General features: G+C 37.1%; 1 protein-coding gene across 16 annotated transcripts in view; it reads left to right on the top strand.

Annotated features, from left to right (window-relative positions):
- The window catches only part of CPEB3 (cytoplasmic polyadenylation element binding protein 3), a 201,724-nt gene that overhangs the window by 89,159 nt on the left and 88,885 nt on the right, over nt 1-23,680 (top strand). For 14 of the 16 annotated variants that reach the window (XR_003144006.3, XR_007406903.1, XR_007406902.1 and 11 more), the window contains 2 exons: nt 1,337-1,393; nt 21,505-21,528. Coding sequence is in view for 13 of the 16 variants with exons in the window: in XM_049103564.1 (XP_048959521.1) it covers nt 1,337-1,393; nt 21,505-21,528 (81 nt within the window). In the remaining 3 variants the exon portion in view is untranslated. The remainder of the gene's footprint in view (nt 1-1,336; nt 1,394-21,504; nt 21,529-23,680) is intronic. The other 2 variants (XM_025466509.3, XM_025466506.3) reach the window with 1 other exon arrangement.

Here is a 23,680-nt window from a genome sequence, read left to right as displayed (position 1 = left end):
ACCAAGGTTGTATGTGTATTAGCTTTACACAAAAGCCCTATTTCAATAATTATTTTGTTGAAGAGATTGTGGTCAAGAAAACTTTAAATACATTTTTTTCCCATGTGAGACTCTATTTTATTATTCCTTTAATATATCCACCTCCTTTTCCCAAATAATTCATGAAAGACATACCCACTGTCTGCATCTTCCTTTTTTTTTTTTTTTTTTTTTTTTTTTGGTCTGCATCTTCCACTCTTAGCCCTGGAGGGTATTCATTAAAACATAATTCAGACTTACCATTTTATAGACGAGAGGTTGGCAAACTTTTGTCTGTAAAGGGCCAAAGAGGAAATATTTTAGACCTGTGGTTCATATGATCTCTGTCACATATTATTCTTTGTTTTTTAGTTTTTATTTTTACAACCTTTAAAAAATGTAAAAATGGGGGATCCCTGGGTGGCTCAGCAGTTTGCCTGCCTTTGGCCCAGGGCGTGATCCTGGAGTCCCGGGATTGAGTACTGCATCAGGCTTCTGGCATGGAGCCTGCCTCTCCCTCTGCCTGTGTCTCTGCCTCCCTCTCTCTCTCTCTCTCTCTCTTTCTCTCTCTCTCTGTCTTTCATGAATAAATAAATAAAATCTTAAAAAAAAAAAAAGTAAAAATGATTCTTTGCTCAGAGGTGTAATAAAAACAGGCAGCCAGCTAGTGTGGTCAGACGTTTGAAACCCTATTACTATAAGGATGAAGGCCTGGAGATAAGCATTATGCTCAAGGTCATATAACTAGTTAGTGGTAGGGAAAGCGTAAGAACCCTAGATTTTTAGACCAATTGTTGTTCCCCCTCCTATACCTGTTGTATAAATTGTACTATCTTTCTTCTGGTTGCCATTCTGATAATTATGTTGCATTTTTGAGCCATTATAAAGCTTTTATCTTATATTCCCTCTAAACGTCAAGCTTATATATTTCTTTGAATTCATTCTTTTGCTGCTTGAATTTGAAGGACAGTATGAATGGTTGTTTAAATAAAATGCTTAATCCAGTTGGCATGTTTAAATCAGAATGCAAGATGCTTTAACATTTCAATATATTATAATGGAAGCTTCTTTTTTGCTTTGTTTTGTTTTATTTTATTTATTTGTTATTGAGATTTTGGCTTTGTTTTTAAGATTTTTTTCATTTGTATGTTTTATGAATTGATTTAAAACCTTGTAACTGCTATGGCCTTGTTATAGATTATAGCAATGTTGTATCTGTTTTAGCTTTTTGTAATGTTCATCTTTTACAATGTATTTGAAATGATTATATTAAGCATTATTTTCTTTGTGCTTAAAATAAAATTATTTTATTTTTTAGGACGCATGGGAATAAATTTCCATCATCCAGGAACTGATAATATTATGGCACTTAACAGTAAGTCTTTATGTGAAATATTCATAAAATTAGCAGTCAAGTTTACAGCATGTAGTTTCCACTTTCTTAATTGTTCATTACATTTCAACCTTCCACTTAGTGCAGGATAGACCATTATTCTATACCTGTGCCTCTTGAAGCATGGTCCCTAGACCAGTAGTATCAGCATCACTTGGGAACTTTTTAAAAATGCAAAATATCAGGCCCCACTTCAGACCTGCTGCATCACAAACTTTATGGGGCTGAGAAATCTATGTATTGTATAGGTGATTCTGATGCAGGCTAAAAGTTGGGAACTGCTACTCTATACTAAAGGTTGACAAACTATAGCCCTGAAGACCAAATCTGGCCCACTGCCTGGTTTCATAGTTCTATTGAAACACAACTACACACATTCATTTATGGATTATCTCTAGCTACTTTTGTACCAGGGTGGCAGAGCCCAAAAAGCCTGAACTATTTACTCTCTGACCCTTTACAGAGAAGTTTGCAGACTCCTGCTACATACTGTTGGGGTGGGGGAAGGAAGAGGATAGGAAGAAAGGAGGCAGGCAGAAGGAGAGAGAGAGAGTAGGGTGGAGAATATGAATGAAGAGACCCAATTTATTTGTACATAACTCAGACTTGCCTCATTTTGGTAGATTGCCAACAGGTGCTTCAAACTGGACATCAAGGGTCTTCCATTAGTGAAATTTGTGCGGTATAGGTGGTCAACAGCTTTGCAGGTTAGAAATAGTTTTGTCAGTATAATTGTTGGGTTGAGTTCTGGAGCATCAAAACTTAATTAACTAGAAAGTCATTGTATTAGTTAATACTGGAAGAAATGTCTGGTTGGCATCAGTTCTGCTTCCTAGTGTCTTTGGACCAAATAGCTTTGCAAAACAGTTTCTAAATAGAAATTATCAGTTGTCAGAAGGACCACAAAAGCCATTGAATCTTTTAGGACTTAGTTTTTTTTTTCCATCTGTTAAATGAGTGACGTCAGATTATTCCCTGTCATCCTCCCATATATACAAGCTGACTGTGGATACACACAGGAGACATACTGGGTAAATTTAAGGTTGTGTAAAATATTACCTCTTTCCTTCCTACCATGGGAGTTTTTTAGGGCAGATTTTACATTATCTCTAAAATATGTATTACGCATTTCTTTTTGTTCTGACATAACATGTAGTGTGCTTCCCAGTGGCCACTGCTGGGAACCACTGGCAGTGCTTGACAATGCAGGTCCTCATCCACTGCATGCTTATTTTATTCTGAAAAGCTAGTATCTCTTCTTTTGGAGATCTTGGAAGCTGTAAAAATTCTAGACTATCCACCTCTATTTTCTAATTTCTAAAAGGAAGGTCACTTTAACTTTAGAGTATAGTATTTCTATTTTTTTTCCTAGAAGCAGGTACATTGGGATGAAGATTAATAAACAACTTAACTTGCCGAGCCTCAGCAATTTTGTGAAACCTTGTGGAAACACTTCAGTTAGGTGATGAAATCTAGAGTTGAATGTAAATAGAAAGAACAATATTGTTAGTTATATCTGCCTGAAGGAATGAGTATGTATTTTAGAAAAAGCCTGATTTGCTATGGTGTGAGTCCTCTTCTGCAAGAGGGAGAAGACATAATTTACCATTGTTCTGTGCATAAAATGAAGCTAAAAGACACTTTTCTTTTTAAAAGGTTTTGATTCTCTTTAATTCTCTGCTTTTAAATAAGAGATTTTATGTTCTTTCCAGTTTATGTATGATGCTTAAATCCCCCTTTTAGCCTCTGAATTTCCTCATCTGTAAGAGAAGGGGACTGAGTTAGGTCATCTTTAATGATTGTTTTCAGAATGAAGGTTCTGTGAGTCTGTTTTTTTTTTCTTCTTATTTTTACTTTCTATTTTTATTATTGTTTTTAAGTAAGCCCTACACCCAACATGGGGCTTGAACTCATGACCCTGAGATCAAGAGTCACATGTTCTACCTACTGACCCAGCCAGGAGCCCCATGTAATATTTTCTTAAAGTACCCAAAATGGTCATTTGCCAATATCTATATCAAATGTCACTTGAGTTATGCATATTTACAACATTATGGCAGATATGGGAGTAAATCTGTCTTCAAATTGGGAGTAAATCTGTCTTCAAATTATTCTGGGTGCTGCTCTGTAGGCTCCTCAAAGTAAACCATAAAAACAACCAGAATTTGACACTTGCATTACTGTCAGTTCTTTTTCAAAATTGACTCGAATTTGAAATGATCAGAATAAACAAAATATTAGGAGAACTACAGATTTTCACATACTTGCTGTGATAAAGCTTTTCTTCCCTTTTGTGTGGTTGAGCCTAACTCATCCAGTGACTTATAGATGTGACACATGCACAAGCACATCTATGTATTGTCTTTCCTTTCATACCTACCATTTGTTGGCCCAACCGTTACCGTCCTGTGACTTGTCTGTCCTTCCTTCCCATCACCCTTCATATAAACGTAATTGAAATCACTGAAACTTCAGTAAGTTACTGAAAGGGACTGGGTTGAATTGTATTTTCAGACAAGAAGGGAATGGCTAAGAAAATTAAAGAGAATTGAATCAATGCTTAAATTAAAAAAAAGAAATGTCAGTTATTCCTTTTTTTGCTACCTTTTTTGCTTTATTTTCTCCGCTTTTTTTGGTTTACAAAATCCATGCTTCCTAAATCTGTACATAATGCTGCCATTCATTGTGTCTTCAAAAAACTTCCATCCTTAATTTATTTCCTGGGCCTTAACCAAAATCTCTTCTAAAGACACCATATTCTAAGCTCTCCTGACTTGATGGGAACGAAAGAGGTGCCATAGTGAGCTATTTTCACTCCTCAATACTACTTCCCAACTTTGAATGGGCCAGTTTCCCATGTTTTGGTGTTCTTAGAGCATTCCTTCCGGTTATACTTTCCTCTGAGAATCACTGCCACTGATGTCATCTAGAATACAGAAAATGGGTTTCCTGTTTTCTAAAGTAAGGTATGGAAGAACTAGCAAGATTTGTATTAAGCCAAAGAATCTACTAATTTTTCCTATTCAAGATGATGACTTTAGTAAGAATTAGCAGGGTAGCCTTTGGGGAAGAAACTAAGAGACACATCTAAATTTTGACTTTTCCCCAAAATATTAGGTCCTCAAGTATTATAGAGAATGGAAGGGAAGGTTGGAAGAAGAAACTCTGATCTATAAGTAAGACCTGCCACTTGTCTGGTATTTCCAAAATAAAATTAGTGCTGAAGCAGCAATATGTCCCTTCTGTTTAAACTGGTAATACATTTTTTCTCAACTTTGTAATAATTCTGTCCTTTCAACTCTTTACATTTATACCCAAAACAGTAGAAATTCGCAATATGTATTTTTATTTTTCCTGCTGGAGGAGGAAGGAGCTACTGAGAGTGCTTCCAGCTATATATGTAGTAGTTCTATCAGCCAGATTTTTTCTAACACCAACAGGGACTTTTGTTTTTGCTTTTGTTTTTGTTACACTCTTAGGTATAGAATTGAGCTTAGCAGGGTGGGCTTGTATAGGGTTGATGGCCTGACTTCAATGATTTTTCCTCTGTTATGATGATCCTCCGAAAAGGATATTGGTACCTCCATGATTAGTCAGGTGAACCAAATTTAGGGTCAAATTAATGTTCAAAACCAAAATGCCTGGTCTTGTAATTTATTCTAAGAGATAATCACTGCCAAGTGTATCCACTTTATGTTTCTTGACTGGTCAGCTCTTCCAAATAGAGAATAAGCTTGGAAAACCAGTTTAATATCAGAAAGTTGCTTAAGGAGTATGAAATTAGAAACAGATAAGTGTTGCTGAAGGTGTAGGATCATTCAGCCTCAAGAAGGCATCCTCCAAACAGGATGGAAGGCCTGCAAAACCTGAGGATGGAGCAGTAAATTAGCATAGCCATGAAAAGCATTGTCTAGGCCAGGCAGTTCTGGTTCCATGCCTTACAAGACCTATGACCTTAGGGCCACATTCTTAACTCCTCTTCTTCTAGTTTCTTCCCTGGAAAATGGAGATAGTGATCATGAAGGAGCCATATATAAATCTTGTAAAGCTTAGCATAGTGCCTGACTGGGAGATAATACTCCAGCTCACCAATACTGGTGAGCTGCTGTTGTGATTGCTTGCATCAGGTTTGTTGCTGCCTTTTAAAGATTTCTTTTTTCCTTGTGTGTTATAGTTCCAAAGCATGAGTTTATATTATATTGGTTGTTTTTACATAGATCTTTTAGTGACGTGATTTAAGGCAGCACACTTATAAGTTACTCTTAAGCTACAATGATGGTACCAGGGTACAATGCCACTTTTTTTGTTTTTTTTTATAATTTTTTTTTTCTGTATGAAATGCCTTCTGCCTCTGTCACCTGACTTTGGGACATGGGTTGTTCTTCTTTGGGGCCTAGAGTTGTTCTATCTCTAGTGATATTTGGCACCTTAAAGGTGGTTTGTTTTTTTTTTTTCAATAAATAGGTAGTTTATTAATCATATTAATAACAATGATGGATCAAATAATCAGGGATTCAGCCAATCTGGCAAGTATGGATGAAAATGAAAGGAGGCCTTTTCCCCCTCTCCCTCTCATAGGTTTTTATATCTAAATTATGTGAAAGTGATTCATATAGACACACCCATTATGAATCAGTATGGGAAAGAATTTCAAGCCTGATGATGAAAGTGCAAGGTGAGTTCATTAAGTCTTAGTGGTGACTATGTCAGCTGACCACAGTAAGCAGAGAATGTCTGGTTCAGTTCTTACACCCCAAGTCAAAGTTCAAGAAAGCCAGCCAAGATTGCAACTGCAACATAAAAAGCAGGGGAGAAAAAAAGCCAACACCCACAATAAAAATAGACACATTGTCTGTTCTACCCCCACCTCTTCTTCCATACTCAGTGGGAGAATCTGCCATGCAACACAGAAAGAATCCTAAGACATGTAAGGAGAGGACACAAGGCCAGAGCGTCCTGAGTCCCCTGAAATCATGGGCAATGATAAGGTAGGTGGCAAACATAAATGATGACCAAAGCTATCGTATCAGAATCACCCAGATGAGCATGGTTAATGGGAACTGTGATATACAAAATATGGCAGGAGGGAGGAGGGAAGACCTCTGATCCCTGGGAGGCTGCAGATGCTTCTGCCCAAGTCAGTGTAACTACCTTCTTAGAGGTTCTGAGATGTGGAGTGGTCAAGGGAGAAGACCAAGGCAGACTCTCACTTACTGTGTAAGTTCATCCTGTGCCTCACCTTGCCTGTATCAAAAGACTTCTTCCATCCTGTGAGCTTTACACTGTTTCTGGTTTTTAACCAAAGGGAAAGCACCTGGAATCAAGAGGCAAAAAGAATATTTGAGAAGCTGTTATATGTTCTAAGGACATTTTTTTAAGCACAATCTTTGACCTGTTCTGGAGAAGAATTCACTCCAAAAATAAATTTTAACAGGTTTCAGAATTATCACTGAAGCTAGTTAGTTGCTCATTCACTGGGCCCTACCTACCCTGCGCCCTGAGCACTTACGGCTCAGGAAGTATTCCTCCTTGTTCCTTTGCATTCTGTGGACTTGTGTGGGTCTTCATTTATCCCTGAAGTTTACTCGACATGTTTACCACTCCCCCCTGTAACCTCTTTCCCACTACCGTACTTCTGTATGAAGCCATTTTCTGTAAGTCTTTTAAATCTTGCTTGGACTAAATAAAGGCTGAAACAAAAATCTCCCCATAATCCTCTAATCCTCTCTTCCTCTGTTATAAAGTACACTGACACCTGAAAAAAAAATGTAATTACTGTAATGTTCGTAATGTAAAATGATATGTCCATTTTAGACAACAGTTTGGCAGTTTCTTAAAAAGTTAAACATACACCTACCATATGATGCAGCAGTTCTACTCCTAGGAATTTGCTTAAGAGCAAAAATGAAAACGTATGTCCATACAAAGATCGTATGCCCATGTTCAAAGCAGCATTATTCATGATTGCCAAAATTATAAATAATCCAAATGTTTCTCAGCTGGAAAGTGGATAAACAAACTGTAATATATTCATACAATGGAATACTATTCAGCAATAAAAGGAAGTGAACTATTGATACATGTAACAACATGAATGACACAAAATAATATGCTGAGTTGTAAAACTAGACAAAGAGTATGTATTAGATGATTCCATTAATATAAAATTCTGGAAAATGTAAACTAATATATAGTAACAAGAATATTTTGAAGTAATATTGTCTCCCTTTTTCCAGAGGACAGATGTAAGGGCTTAGATCTTGGAGGATTCATGTGATCAGGATGGCAACTAGCTGAGCAAGTCTGAATCTCCTATGATGTCTCCTTGTTTAAGAACCTGGAAGAGGACAGTTAGGATACTCTACCTCATTGTTTTGTGAGATTTAGATGTGATTAGGTACATGTACAAAGTACATGTGCCAGAGAATGATTTTTTTTTAGACAGTAGTTGTGTAATGTAGCAGTGTTTCAATTTTATTTAAATTAAAAGCTTTCATGGCATTTGTTTTCTGAGATCTTTCAGGTTGTAACTAGAGTCTATTCTAAGTTAAAAGAGGTGAAGACTTAAAATTTTAATTTCTTAAAAAAACCCACAAAGACATTCACCTGCTTGAAAAACTCTGAGGTCATTGATTGTTAAACAATTTATACAATAGCTGATGCACTAGGAAACTCGGAGCTTTAGTTTATGCTGTCTTCCACCTTTTTCCTCTTGAAAATATTTTGGAAAATTTTGCTTATATCTCTGTTTGAATTGTGGGCTGCTAGAGCGTTTATTGAATCAAACGAGGAAATGTAAAAGGGTTTTCTCTGATCTTTCAAGTTGGGCAGAGACTCCTATGTGGTTGCAGAGCTTCCTCTTCTTCCTCCCTTTCTTTCTGTGCCAGGGTGAGCTCCTTGGGGAAAGGCTCAGCTGAGAGGAAGTGGCAGAGAGCTGAGCACATGATGCTTTTATGCCAAAATGGGAAGAGAGCCAGGTCTGCTAGAATTCCAAATGGAATTTTCCAAAATTTGAAGAGTACATTGTATTTCTGCTCGCCATGAGTGGATATAAGTAAATAGTTTTTTTAGCAGAGTAATGATATAGTGAAAGAATCATTTTGAGATTCTCAGATTAAAGATGTCATCTCTGGGCATTTCGAACTTTTAGAGACAGATCTTGTGCCATTGTTTTCATATGAACAGATTTAGGAATAAAATTAGTATACAGCTATGGTGTGAATATATTGTAAAAGATGGCTAATTTAAAAATGAAAAACAGTAATTATAGAGATATGTAATGTCCTATAGCTTTTAAGTATTCAAGTGTCAAACTATTCGGAGTGGATGCTGCATATGAATGTGGTAGGAGACCTAGTGGCATTACTGTTTTTGTTCTGTTTTGACCTTCTGATTTTAAAGATGGGGAAGCTGAGGTTCCAGAGACTGCTGAGGTTCCAGAGATTATATGAACTGGGTAGGGTGACATGAGGGAGACAGGAGCAGAACCTTTTGCCTCCAGGTTGATGGTGATAACTTTTGCTTTAAATATTTAATTGTTAAGAATGGTTGTATTATTTTTATACTAGTTTAGCACAAACACATAAATCCATTGTCTCAGGGAAAAGTGCTGATCTAATGTTACTTGTCACCTTGTTTATGCTCTGAAAGCTTGATAAAGCCTCTTTTCCAGAAAAATGGAGTGATAAACCTGGTGATAAACCTGATCTACATGGTCTGACATTGAGCATTGTAAATAAGTGAAATCTGAAATATTTTTGACTTACTTTTGACTTGGATTTTGGAAAAAGTTCCTTGTGTGTGTGAATATGTCTAAAAAGCTAGGAATTGGGTGCTTCCAACCCAATAATAAAGATACAGGGAACTGAGAAGTTACCTACTTTCCCCTGTAGACCTCCCTGTTTGCTTTCTCTACTTGTACCTGGACTTCCCATGTATAACACTCAGCACCCTTGTAATTAACTACTGAATGTTGGTCTTTAATATGTATGCTTCAGGAGAGCGGAGACCAGCTTTAATTCACAGTTCTTCACTGGCTTCAAGTGCAGTGCCAAACCCATTCAGTAGGTACTCAATATTGAAGATGAAAAGACAGGGAAAAATAGCTCCAAGAAACCGTGAGAAGCCAAGTATAACAACCTTAGAGAATATCCAGTCTACCTTAGTTCCTTTATGAAGAATTGTTTTAACTCTTTCTTTTGGAAGATGGTAGTAACATAAAAAGATACAGCAATTAACAGTTTGCAAAGTGCTTTCTCAGACCTCTGTGCTTTTGTAAGGCATATAATGGGTTGCCAGGATATAGTCAAAATCCACTTTCCTGAACACCCATTTTACCCCAGGATTCTTCTCTTATCCAAACAAAATGTGGGTATGTGATAGAGTAGTATATGAAATTGATATGCAGTTTGTAAGATAAAGCTATCAACTTCAAAGTGTATCCTAAGACACTAACAAATTTTAAGAATGCTCTGTGGTTTGTTTCTCTCTACTTTGGGGGCACTTTGATAGAAAAGTTAAGAATAATAATCATTCATTTTACCTTTATTGCAGTCTTGTTTAAAACATGGCAGTATCTTCATTGTCTGAAAAAGGTAAAGGAGCTTGCTGATGTCCTTCAGCCAATCAATAGCCATCTATAGCTTAGACGTAAAGATTTTTCTGCTAACCAGCCCCTTAATCAATCTAGCATGACTTCTACTTTTTTTGGATTTTCCCAAAAAGATCACTTAGGTTTCATTCAGCTTCTTTAGTAACACTAGAGTAAATAATACTTTTTTGATTGTGGAGGATTAGTGCAGTTCCAAGAGTGATCAGTTTTACTTTCAGAACATAGTCTCCCTTGTTAGTGGCAGGAATTTTAAACACCCTTCTACTCAGGTCTTTAGTATGTGCAGACAGGTAGTCTGAGACTTGAACAAAAACTTGGTATACAGATGATCCCTAAGTAAAGTTAGGTGAAACTTTGACTTCTCGTTATCCTCTGCATACTTAAACCTTTGTTACCTCACTAAAAGGTTTTCTCCGTGAATATAGTGGAAATAATGCAATTTTGGGAATCCAAACAGATCTGAATTTAAATCCTAGATCCATCATTTATTTGCTTTGTGATATTAGACAAATTACCTGTGTTTTTTTAATCTTAAATGTAGTTATTAACCCCTTCTTTACAAACAGTAAGGGTGAGTGTGCAATGCTCCTGTTACCAGACCTAGCAAGAAATACATACCAAACAAATACTAAGCTCTGCTTCTTCCCACTTTTCCTTCTAGTCCCCCCTTTTTGCTTTCTTAGTTAGCAGTAATTCTTTTTCTTTTTAAATTAATTTCAGAGGTAGAATTTAGTGATTCATCAGTTGCATATAACACCCAGTGCTCATTACATCAAGTGCCCTCCTTAAGGCCCATCGCCCAGTTATCCTTTCCTCCCATCCACCTCCCCTCCAGCAACCCCCAATTTGTTTCCTTGAGTTCAGCATCTCTTATGGTTTGCCTCCCTCTCAATTTTCACTTTATTTTATTTTTCCTTCCCTTCCTCTATGTTCATCTATTTTACTACTGGGTATTTATCCAAAGGATACAATACATAGTGGTTTTTGAAGGGGCACATGCACCCCACTGTTTATAGCAACAATGTCCACAATAGCCAAAATATGGAAAGAAGCCTGGATGTCCATTAACGGATGAATGAATAAAGAAGATGTGAGATAGATATAGATATAGATCTATAATGGAATATTACTCAGCCATCAAAGAGAATGAAATCTTGACATTTGCAATGATGTAGCTAGAACTAGAGGGTATTATGCTAAGTGAAACAAGTCAGAGAAAGACAAATACCATATGATTTCACTCATATGTGCAATTTAAGAGTTAGCAGTAATTCTTAATCCCAGCTATATGATCAAAATGGGAACAAAAATAGAAAATACTCTGGTGTGTGACCCCACACCAGAGACTGTAATTTAATTAATTTGGGGTGAAACTTGGCTGTAAGAGGTAGGCAAGAAGTGGATGGAAAAGAACAATTAGAAATTACTTCTTGGAAGACCCAGTGCCACTCCTATTCCTTGCCAATGTTTGTCTTCATCTGAGCATGAAGGAATCAAGTAGCATAAGGACGATGTTATGCATTCCTTTCTATTCTTTCTTCCCGCTTAAAGCATGTTTCTCCTTCATTGTTCTCTGAAGTTTTCCCAAGTCCAGATCAGAAAAGGAAGCTGTTTTGGGGAGGTCAGGGCAGGGGTGAGGGGAGTGAGCAGCTTTCCATGTTGCTGGAGCACTTCCCAAATTCTCAAGTCATTTCTTTTCCATAACTTTCTTCCATGAAGGAACACCCCCTTCCCACATGAGAAGGGCCTTATTGATAGGGCACAAGGAACAGTGACCAAGGGGCTGAGCATTTGGTTCTCTTAGGCTCCTGAGCACACTAGCACCCATTTTATTCACCCTTTGTTCTCTCTGTATAATTCGCTATTGTTTTAGAGTTCAAAAATGTAGGATTAGCAGTATTGGGTGGCCTGAACAGTCTAGAAATTGAGTTTTTATATAATGTTTGAAGAGATCTCATCAGATTTTGATATAGTGGTTCAGAGAAGATGGTTTATTGAGAGAACATATGCCAAATATTTGGGTACATATGTCTATAGTAGGCCAGACTTGATTTGGACAGATTGATCTGTGTAAAATACAAAATACTCTGGCATGTGCTTAGAATTCTCAGGACTCTTGATTTCTTCCCTTTTCTGGGAGGCAATTATTCTATCATTTAATAAACATTCTACTGAAATAAAAGTAATATGGTAGTTACTCTCAGTGGAATGCTATTAGACTACAGATGTGAAGGTGCATAGACATCCCCTGATGTGAGTTTATGTGGATGCCCACTTTCTCCAAGTAGGGATAGCAGAGCATAATCCAGAGATTCTTTAGGTTTATTTCCAGAAAAATCTTGTTATACATACAATCATGAGGAATTTAGGAAATGGACTTGGAAGTTCTGAAGTGATTACTTTCATAACCCAGTACATACTGAGATTCTATAAGTAACCCATATGGTAAATGTACTTTGGAAACTAACTTAATACTAAGTATGCATGGATATTGGAGGATAGTATAGAGAAGCTTTGAAGAGTAGCTGTTGAATTAGGGTTCTACCCCTATGACCTCACTTAAACTTAATTACTTCTTTAAAGACCCTGTCTCAGGTAAGTCATACTGGGGAAGCTTCAGCCTACATATTTGGGGGTACACGTTTCAGCCCATAACAACTGGTGAATAGATAAACTGTGGTATTTCCATATGGTGGAATATTATTCAGTAATAAGGAGAAATAAAACATGAACACATGTAACAACATGGATAAATCTCAAAAACATTATGCTAACTAAAGGAAGTCAAATACATTAATTCTATTAATATGAAGTTACAGAAGGGGCAAACAAAACTATACTACAGAAAGCAGATTAAGGGACGCCCAGGTGACCAGGTCAGTTAAGTAACTGACTCTTGATTCTGGCTCAGGATGTGATCTTAGGGTGGTGAGATCAAACTCTCCATTGGCTCTGTGTCAGTGTGGAGTCTGCTTGAGATTCTCTCTCCCTCGCCCTAGTTCCTCTTCTGTGCTCTCTCTCTCTCTCTCCCTTTAAAATAAAATAAATAGTTTTCTAAAAGTAGATTAATGTTTGCTAGGAACCATGGGTTGGAGGATGAGATGAACAGCAAAGGGACACAAGGAAATTTTTAAGGAAGATGAATTGTATGATGAACGCAGTGGTGACACAACTATATATGATTACCAAAATTGGTCAAACTGTACATTTACAGGGGATGAGTTTTACTGAATGTAAATAATACCTTAACTTAAAAAAAGAATCAATGCTTTAGATCAAGTGTAGACTTAGATTCAGTCCCAGCTCTGTGTAGCTGAGCAACCTGGAGCCAATCATCCTTTCTGGGCCTCAGTTTACCCATCTGAAAATATATATTATGATAATTGCTTGTTTTAATTTTTAGACTTACAAAGTGAATGGAAAAAAAAAGGAAAAAAACAAAGTGAATGGAAAGATTTTTCTGAGAAAAATGGATGAGTCAATGTGAGAAGGGTAGGAAAAAGATTTTAAAGCATGCAAATACTTTATGTGAATATAACAATGAAAAGGCCTACTGGGCAGCCTGGGTGGCTCTGCGATTTAGCGCCACCTTCAGCCCAGGGCCTGATCCTGGAGACCCGGGATCGTCCCACGTAGGGCTCCCTGCATGGAGCCTCTGCCTGTGTCTCTGCCTCTCTCTCTCTCTCTCTCTCTCTGTGTGTGTGTGTGTCTCATGAATAAATAAATAACATCTTTTTTTTTTAAATGTATACCATCCTTTCTTTTTTTTAATAATAAATTTATTTTTTATTGGTGTTCAATTTGCCAACATACAGAATAACACCCAGTGCTCATCCCGTCAAGTGCCCCCCTCACTGCCCGTCACCCATTCACCCCCACCCCCCGCCCTCCTCCCCTTCCACTACCCCTAGTTCGTTTCCCAGAGTTAGGAGTCTTCATGTTCTGTCTCCCTTTCTGATATTTCCTACCCATTTCTTCTCCCTTCCCTTCTATTCCCTTTCACTATTATTTATTATATTCCCCAAATGAATGAGGCCGTATAATGTTTGTCCTTCTCCAATTGACTTATTTCACTCAGCGTAATACCCTCCAGTTCCATCCACGTTGAAGCAAATGGTGGGTATTTGTCATTTCTAATGGCTGAGTAATATTCCATTGTATACATAAACCACATCTTCTTTATCCATTCATCTTTCGATGGACACCGAGGCTCCTTCCACAGTTTGGCTATTGTGGACATTGCTGCTATAAACATCGGGGTGCAGGTGTCCCGGCGTTTCATTGCATCTGAATCTTTGGGGTAAATCCCCAGCAGTGCAATTGCTAGGTCCTAGGGCAGGTCTATTTTTAACTCTTTGAGGAGCCTCCACACAGTTTTCCAGAGTGGCTGCACCAGTTCACATTCCCACCAACAGTGTAAGAGGGTTCCCTTTTCTCCGCATCCTCTCCAACGTTTGTGTTTTCCTGCCTCGTTAATTTTCCCCATTCTCACTGGTGTGAGGTGGTATCTCATTGTGGTTTTGATGTGTATTTCCCTGATGGCAAGTGATGCAGAGCATTTTCTCATGTGCGTGTTGGCCATGTCTAGGTCTTCCTCTGTGAGATTTCTGTTCATGTCTTTTGCCCATTTCATGATTGGATTGTTTGTTTCTTTGGTGTTGAGTTTAATAAGTTCTTTATAGATCTTGGAAACTAGCCCTTTATCAGATACGTCATTTGCAAATATCTTCTCCCATTCTGTAGGTTGTCTTTTAGTTTTGTTGACTGTATCCTTTGCTGTGCAAAAGCTTCTTATCTTGGTGAAGTCCCAATAGTTCATTTTTGCTTTTGTTTCTTTTGCCTTTGGGGATGTATCTTGCAAGAAGTTACTGTGGCCGAGTTCAAAAAGGGTGTTGCCTGTGTTCTCCTCTAGGATTTTGATTGAATCTTGTCTCACATTTAGATCTTTCATCCATTTTGAGTTTATCTTTGAGTATGCTGAAAGAGAGTGGTCTAGCTTCATTCTTCTGCATGTGGATGTCCAATTTTCCCAGCACCATTTATTGAAGAGACTGTCTTTCTTCCAGTGGATAGTCTTTCCTCCTTTATCGAATATTAGTTGACCATAAAGTTGAGGGTGCACTTCTGGATTCTCTATTCTGTTCCACTGATCTATGTGTCTGTTTTTGTGCCAGTACCACACTGTCTTGATGACCACAGCTTTGTAGTACAACCTGAAATCTGGCATTGTGATGCCCTCAGCTATGGTTTTCTTTTTTAAAATTCCCCTGGCTATTCGGGGTCTTTTCTGATTCCACACAAATCTTAAAATGATTTGTTCTAACTCTCTGAAGAAAGTCCATGGTATTTTGATAGGGATTGCATTAAACGTGTAAATTGCCCTGGGTAACATTGACATTTTCACAATATTAATTCTGACAATCCATGAGCATGGAATATTTTTCCATCTCTTTGTGTCTTCCTCAATTTCTTTCAGAAGTTTTCTATAGTTTTTAGGGTATAGATCCTTTACCTCTTTGGTTAGGTTTATTCCTACATATCTTATGCTTTTGGGTGCAATCGTAAATGGGATTGACTCCTTCATTTCTCTTTCTTCAGTCTCATTGTTAGTGTATAGAAATGCCACTGACTTCTGGGCATTGATTTTGTATCCTGCCACGCTGCCAAATTGCTGTATGAGTTCTAGCAATCTTGGGGTGGAGTCTTTTGGGTTTTCTATGTAGAGTATCATGTCATCAGCGAAGAGGGAGAGTTTGACTTCTTCTTTGCCAGTCTGAATGCCTTTAATGTCTTTTTGTTGTCTGATTGCTGAGGCTAGGACTTCTAGTACTATGTTGAATAGCAGTGGTGAGAGTGGACATCCCTGTCTTGTTCCTGATCTTAGGGGAAAGGCTCCCAGTGCTTCCCCATTGAGAATTATATTTGCTGTGGGTTTTTCGTAGATGGCTTTTAAGATGTTGAGGAATGTTCCCTCTATCCCTACACTCTGAAGAGTTTTGATCAGGAATGGATGCTGTATTTTGTCAAATGATTTCTCTGCATCTATTGAGAGGATCATATGAATACCATCCTTTCAAGCATCATTTTTACCTGCTAAGTTCATATTGGCTGTGGAAAAATTGATCACTTTTCAATTATAATTTGCCAGATTTGAAAATTATTGGGCTGAAAGTGTCTTCCCTGCCATTATAAAGCAAAGCTAGAAGAGGAGCATTTATGGGGCAAACTCCATCACTCCTGTTCTTTGGGAATTAATCTAATTAGGGAAAGGGGTATTTTTATATTAACTTTAAGATCTTAACCCAGGGCAGCCCTGTTGGCTCAGTGGTTTGGTGCCGCTTTCAGCCCAGAGTGTGATCCTGGATCCTGGGATCCTGGGATCAAGTCCCGCATCGGGCTCCCTGCATGGAGCCTGTTTCTCCCTCTGCCTGTGTCTCTGTCCCACCCCTGTGTGTGTGTTGTGTGTGTGTGTGTGTGTGTGTGTGTGTGTGTGATGAATAAATAAAATCTTTAAAAAAAAAAGGTTCTTAACCAATTTTGTGGGGAATTTATTAAAGGATTTTTTTTATTATTTTTTTATTTTTTTGACAGAGAGAAAGTGTGTGTGTGTGTGTGTGTGTGAGAGAGAGAGAGATAAGGGGGAGGGGCAGACAGAGAGGGAGAGAATCTCAAGCAGACTCCATGCTGAGTGCAGAGCCCAACTCAGGGTTCAATTTCACAACCCTGAGATCATGACCTGAGCTGAAACCCAGTCAGACACTTAACTGACTGAGCCACCCAGGTGCCCCTTAAATGGAATTTTTTGCATGACGATACATAGATGGAAGCTGAAATGGACCACTAAATGTGTGTATAGCATTTAATTTTGTATACTGAAATGGTATTCAGAACATTAGTTTACAAGGTTTTTTTGTTTTTGTTTTTGTTTTTTTTAAGAGAGAGATGGGAAGAGGGGCAGAGAGAGAGGGAAGAAGAATCTTAAGCAGGCCCATGTCCCATGTGGAGTCTGATGCAGGGCTTGATCCTACCACCCTGAGATTATGACCTGAGCAGAAATGAGGAGTTGGCTGAGCCACCCAGGTGCCCACATTTACAAGGTGTTTTTAAGAAACTGATTTTATTACAAGGAAAGTAATTAACTATTTGTTCCTCTGGTTGATTTTTAACAGTCTTGACAGATATTTCCAAGCCAATTAATAAAATGTTGTACTAAGGTCTTTATATCTTGTTTATCTTTTTTTTTATATCAGTATAGCATCTCAGGGACTCTGCTTAAGTTCCTGAAATGATACATGCTGCTTTGATACACAATAGAACAGAGATCTTTTCTCTTTGTCCTTCTTCCCTTTCCCTCTCTACCCCCTCTCTCTATCATTTTTGAGCCCCTGTGGTAGAACGTTTATGATGTTACTTTGCTTAGAAAAACCTCAGCAAATTTAGATGAATCCACATAAACGAAGAATTAGTTTATATTTTAAAATCATATCATTAACATCTGTTGGGAGATCACGTGTATGAGTGCAACCATTTAAGACCCAGTGCAGGCCAAGTCATAAAGAGTAGCAGATGATTCATTTTACTTTGTTGCCTCATATACCTAATAATCCATAACATTTATGGGATAGTACCATTCACAATGTATTAGTCATTGATCATGTAAACTTATTTTTAGAATAACTCTGACATATCCCATTATAAAGTACATATACCTTTTTATGTTTATCCTGATGGATGAAAAGTCTTTAATTTTTTCAATTTTAAATTATTCAGATTTATGATTTAAAGACTATAAAAATGTTAGTATTATGAATTTTCTACATTACTCATATACCTTTTATCTTAGTGAATCAATCTAAAATGTTTGTGATATTTTGGTTTTTTTGCACTGTAATATACATACCAAACAATGCACAAATCACAAACATATATATAACTTGACATATTAATACAGATTGTACTTACCCATCTAACCAGTACCTAGATCAAGACCAAAACATTAGCAACACCCCAAAGCCCCCTCTCAGTCTACCTTCTGGTTAATACCCCTAGCCCAGGGTAACCAAAACCATGACTTCTAAAAATTAAATGGGATTTTTTGTGAGTTCTAAAAATCATACATATGAAACGGTAAAAAGAATTTTATCTGTAATGATTATGATGATTGATAAATAATTGAAGTTTTTGGAGGAACTACTTAGGACTTTGTAAGTATACCATATCATATCTTCGTGTATCTGGTTTAAATCTATGCTAGCATAGGATGTCTTGTGCAGACGGAATTACTTATATTTCCTGCCCTTTTTTTCTATGTGGGATCATTTTTGGCTGACTCATATAAGTTTATGTGTTCACTATTCTTGTTTAGAAGTCATATTTTCTCTCAAGGGAAAACACTACCTATGTGTTCCCAAATTTCTGTCCATGGCATTCATTTCATTACCTTTCCCTTAGGGAAGAATTTGACTCTAATTAGTCTATTTGCAAGTGGCCTTCATATGAGCAGATTTTTAATCACCAACAGAGGTGATGTATATTCTATTTTTTTAAAGATTTTATTTTATTCACAAGAGACGCAGAGAAAGAGGCAGGGACATAAGCAGAGGGAGGAGAAGCAGGCTCCCTACAGGGAGCCTGATGTGGGACTTGATCCAGGGACTCCAGGATCACGCCCTGAGCCAAAAGCAGGTGCTTAACCACTGAGCCACCAAGGCATCCTGGTGACATACATTCTAAAGGCCATCAAGGCACTCCTTCCCTTGATTACACACTCAGCTAGCAACCTATATTTGTTGAATACCAGCTTGTGCAGAGCATTCTACTAGGTACATAAGAGGATATTAAAAGGAATACAAGATAGTGACCTTGGCCTTTAGGAATTTAACAGTACAGTTAGGTGGTTACAAGTGTGAACTCTGGAGCTGGACTCTTAGATTCATATTCCAAGTCTACCATTTCGTAGCTATAAGATTTTAGGCAAGGTACTTAGTTCTGTGTCCCATTTTCTTCATCTATGAGAAGATGCTAATAAGAATTCTTATGTCATAAATTTATGGGGTGTGTTAAATGGCATTAATATGTATAAAGCATTTGAACTGTTCTGGTGCATAGCAAGTACTTATTAAGTGGTAGTTGCTATAATAATAATCACCATAGGGATCATAGATAAAATACTGAAATTAGGACCAGGGTAGCACATAATTAAATTCCACGGTGAATGATGAAAGCAAACTGAAATATCTCACATTACTGCTTTCAATTGGCTGCCTATCCTATATGTTATCTTGCCCCCATATCAGTCACCAGACTGATGTGAAACAATTTACTATATTTGATTAGATATGGAAAAAGAAAAAAAACATAAAAATCATGAACTACTTAAGGAAGCTTTGACTAAAACTCCCAAGTATGTCTTTTGTAAGTCTTACCCACCTCCCCAACTCAAGATGCTCCTCCTCATCCCCAGGACTGGATCTGTTCACTTCATGTTCTCTATTACCTGAAAATTTGGCAGTTGAAGACTTGAGTGAACAGCATTTCTCATTTACTTTTAGGGGTGTTAAGGTCTGATGAGTCATTTGTACCTTAGTATTATAATCAGATTCTTTTTCATTGAGCATCTGGCCAGAAATCAGATATAATGAAAGAATGTGAATTTGTTGTTTGGGAGAGAAATGTGTACTTTTGAAATACAGAATGTTTTATTTCCTCTCTAAAGATTTGCAGTTGGGAGTATTGGGTGGCATGACATCATTGGGCATGGGGGAAGGGACAAAGAAATAATGGTATGATATCAAAACATACCTAATCTCTCTTTTTTAAAAAATGATTTTGTTTGTTTATTTGAGAGAGAGACAGAGAGAAGAGAGAGAGAGGAGAAGCTCAAGCTGGGGTAGAGGCAGAGGGAGAGAATCCAAACAGACTGGGCACTGAGTGCAGAGCCCAGCACAGGGCTGGATCCCACGATCCCAATATCATGACCTGAGCTGAAATTAAGAGTCAGATGCTCAATTAACTGAGCCACCTAAGTGACCCCATACTTAATCTCTTTTTAAGTGTCATTTATTAGTATTAACTCACCCTTATTATTATAAATTAAGTAGACTTTTGGGGGGCCAAACTAGGCAAATAACTACCATGTATTATACATTCTGTGGGGAGATGAATTCCAGGATATACATAATGAAAAGTATAAAAATTCTTTAATTTTTTTTGTAATGTGTTCCTTTTTCTAAGTGATGTAAACTGCTATGCAAATTCAGAGAAGATTGTGGGTTTTTTTAATGGAGAATTATAGTGACAGAAAAAGTTAGGGAAGAAGTAGGGATTGAACTGGAAAATCCTTTTTAATATTTATGTAATGGGAAAGTGAAGAGGCCAAATGTGTGTGTATGATGTCTGAAGAAAAGAGGGAACTAGCAGAAGTTGTGATTTCAACTTCCTAGCTAAAAAGTCTGAATTTATTTTCCTAGGAGAGAAATTGTTTTCTTCAGTACTACCTTTTACTGTAAATGTCACCACAGATTATCTTTGTTTTTTGTTTTCTTTTGATTTGTGTTAAGCTAATATTATAACATGTCTTGCTTTTAAAAATGAATTAGAGTTCTCATTTACTTGATAGACCTCAAGTTTTCAAATTTGAAAAACTTTCTACTTTGAAAGTTATTTTAGATGACAGGATCTCCTAGCAATATATGTATAATACCATTGTCTAGTTCTATTAAATGTTGTAATAATGCATTCTGTAGACCTTGAGTTTTGAAGGGGAAGAAAATCTTCAAAGCACTCTGTTTTTCAACCTGATGTACCCAGTACCTTAATCCCTTTCTACTTTTTCAGTTTACTTCTTAGGTAAAAAGATGTTGTTTTCTGCCTATCTGTGATAATGTATGGAAAGTAAATGGAGAGATCATGAGAAAGAAACCTCACTGAAATTTTCACACGAACATATTCTATAAAACCAGAGTTAATTGTGTGTTAAATTTCTATACAGTTTTCAAGGGTCACCATTTATGGCGTGTGTGTAGGTGTGTGTGCGCACGAATGCATGAAGAAATTCAAAATGACCACCACACGCTACGGTTTTCAATTTAGAGTGAATGGATTTTCTTTAAACTGATATCTGATTGTAATATGAAGATCTATAAATCAGAAAAGAAAATTAAAAGAGCTCTATTTATCTATATCTGATATAGATAATGGACCACAATATAAATCCTTATAAAACTCTGTAACTTAAGAATCCATTGTGTCTTTTCCAGTGGCTGCCATAAGCAGGTGAATTTCTATTTAAGATTGTGTTTTAACTTGTGCTTCATGAAGGTTTTTTTTTTAAATATAATATCTCTGCAGTCAATTTGAACAGTATCTCCAGATTAATTAATACTGAAAGTACTTAGAAAAGGTTTATGTGAATATTTTTTTTATCTCTAAATTCACCATTTTGATACAGATACCCATGGTTTTCTTCTGTGTTTACATGCAGCCAGGAGCTATGGGCGGAGACGAGGTAAATTTTTTTTAATGAGATCTTTTGCTTGCCAAATTGTGAGTAAATATGAGTGTGTGTGTGTTTATACCCGTGTGTGTGTAAAACAATAATTATTGTATGGAATGTTCTAGCTTATTTTAGCAAAATAATTCTCATCACTTTCATTATAGTTATTTTTTGTTGTTAGTTGTTAGTTTGTTCTTTTAATCCTAATATAGACATAGCAAAGACGACTTCTACCTGGAAATTTTTGTTACATGATGTCCTTTATCCACAGTGTTCTTTTCGTACTACTTAGAAGGCAAAAGTTAGGTTTTAGAGGGCAATTCTTGATCTTACAGATTGACTGCTGAGTTCTGTGTTACATCCAGAGGCCGATTTACCTTGAAACTAAAGAAGGCTGAGTTTCAGCGACGTTCACTTTCAAGGGGACCATCTCCAAGTTCTTTACCTTATCTTTGTGTTCTTTTTCTTGAAGTGGATCCTCAACTTGTATAGGCTCTAAGCCCCATAAAACTTGCATTCTCTCCTGATTATACCCAAACAAAATAATGTTGCTTTTATTTGTGTAATGCTGTTATCTTTCTAAAGCATTTCCATATCTATAATTCATTAATAATTTTATGAAGTAGGTAGGCTAAGCCTAATGTAGTGTTTCAAAGGAGTATGAGATTTAGGATCAAAAACCTAGGTTGTAATTACTGCTTTATTACTTCTGTCTGGTATCCTCATCTGTAAATTATGAGTTACTAAAACAAATCTTGTCCAACTTTAAGAGTTAGTGAAGGTATAGTGTAAAAAAACAGGAGAGGAAAACATATTCATATACACTAAAAGCATTCTACAAATGTAAGTTGCTTTGGTACTCATTTCTATTTCCTTTTAAGTTAGTTAGTTAGTTATGATTTTATTTTTTATCCAGGAGAGACACAGAGAGAGAGGCAGACAAAGGCAGAGGGAAAAGCAGGCTTCCTGCAAGGAGCCCAATGCAGAACTCAATCCCCAGACCCTGGGATCACAACCTGAGCCAAAGGCAGATGCTCAACCAATGAGCTACCCAGACACCCTTATATTTATTTATTTGAGAGAGTGGAGGAAGAGACTGAGGGGGAGGGAGAGGGATAAGCAGACTCTGTGCAGAGTGCAGAGCCTGACATCGGGTTCTGTCTCTTGACTGGGATCATGACCTGAGCCAAGACCAAGAGTTGAACACTTAACCAGCTAAGCCACCCAGATGCCCCAAATTCATAGTATTTTGTATTTATTCCACAGTAAATATTTGTTGAGTGGATAAATATTGACAGAACCTAATATGTTTTTGAGTTACTACTGAAAACTTCATGGTGGAATCATATAGTCAGTTTTGTTTTCAAATCGTGGTGAAGAAAAAACATTTGTGTAGTTTATTATTTTTTAGCTGTGGAAATAAATACCATTTAATATTTTTAATCTTATTGTTTTTAAATTGAAAGTATAGTAAATATTATTAGAAATCATTTTGTACTATACATATAATTTTCATGTTGCTAGAAAATTGATCACTTTTGGGAAGGAGTAAAGAATAGACAGTTTTACACAGAAAATAGACACCGTCTGGAGGGTAGATAGCAGAGACTAGCTTCTCCTCTTACACACTGTTCAGTTACTGCATCTTGTTGAAATTTTTCCTCTAGTGTCTCAGGCCTCATCCTTCCAATTTCATTTCTATTGTTTCTTTCTTTCTGAAACACCACTTTGTCCATATCATCCAGCTTCTCCCTATTTAACCAACCTCTCATCTCCATTTTCCCCACCTGACCTTCCCCTAACTAGTCTCTGTGCTTTCCCAGTCTGGCGATGCATCACACATACTGTCCTCCCTTCCTTTCATTTACTTATCTAAGGCCTATCCTTAGTTCATGCATTTAAGCCAAATTTAAGCCTTATCTCTCCCAGGAAGCCTTGCCCACTGGCCTTGCAGGCAGTGTTTTCCTCTGCTTCTACTGCCTTGCATTCTTCTTGTATTTTCCATATGCTCCAATTCTTCAACTAGAGATAAGTTCTTTGAAGACAGTTGTTGTATCTTGTACCTAACACTGTGGCCTACATATAATTAGCACTTATTAAATGCTCATTGATGAAGATTTTTTTGAAGTAACACTCTACACCTGTGTAGATCAGTTTGGCATCA

Source organism: Canis lupus, chromosome 28, assembly GCF_003254725.2.
Source record: "Canis lupus dingo isolate Sandy chromosome 28, ASM325472v2, whole genome shotgun sequence".
NCBI classification, from domain to species: Eukaryota; Metazoa; Chordata; class Mammalia; order Carnivora; family Canidae; genus Canis; species Canis lupus.
Note: the sequence above shows the minus strand (reverse complement) of the source record. Positions and strands in the feature narration are given on the sequence as shown.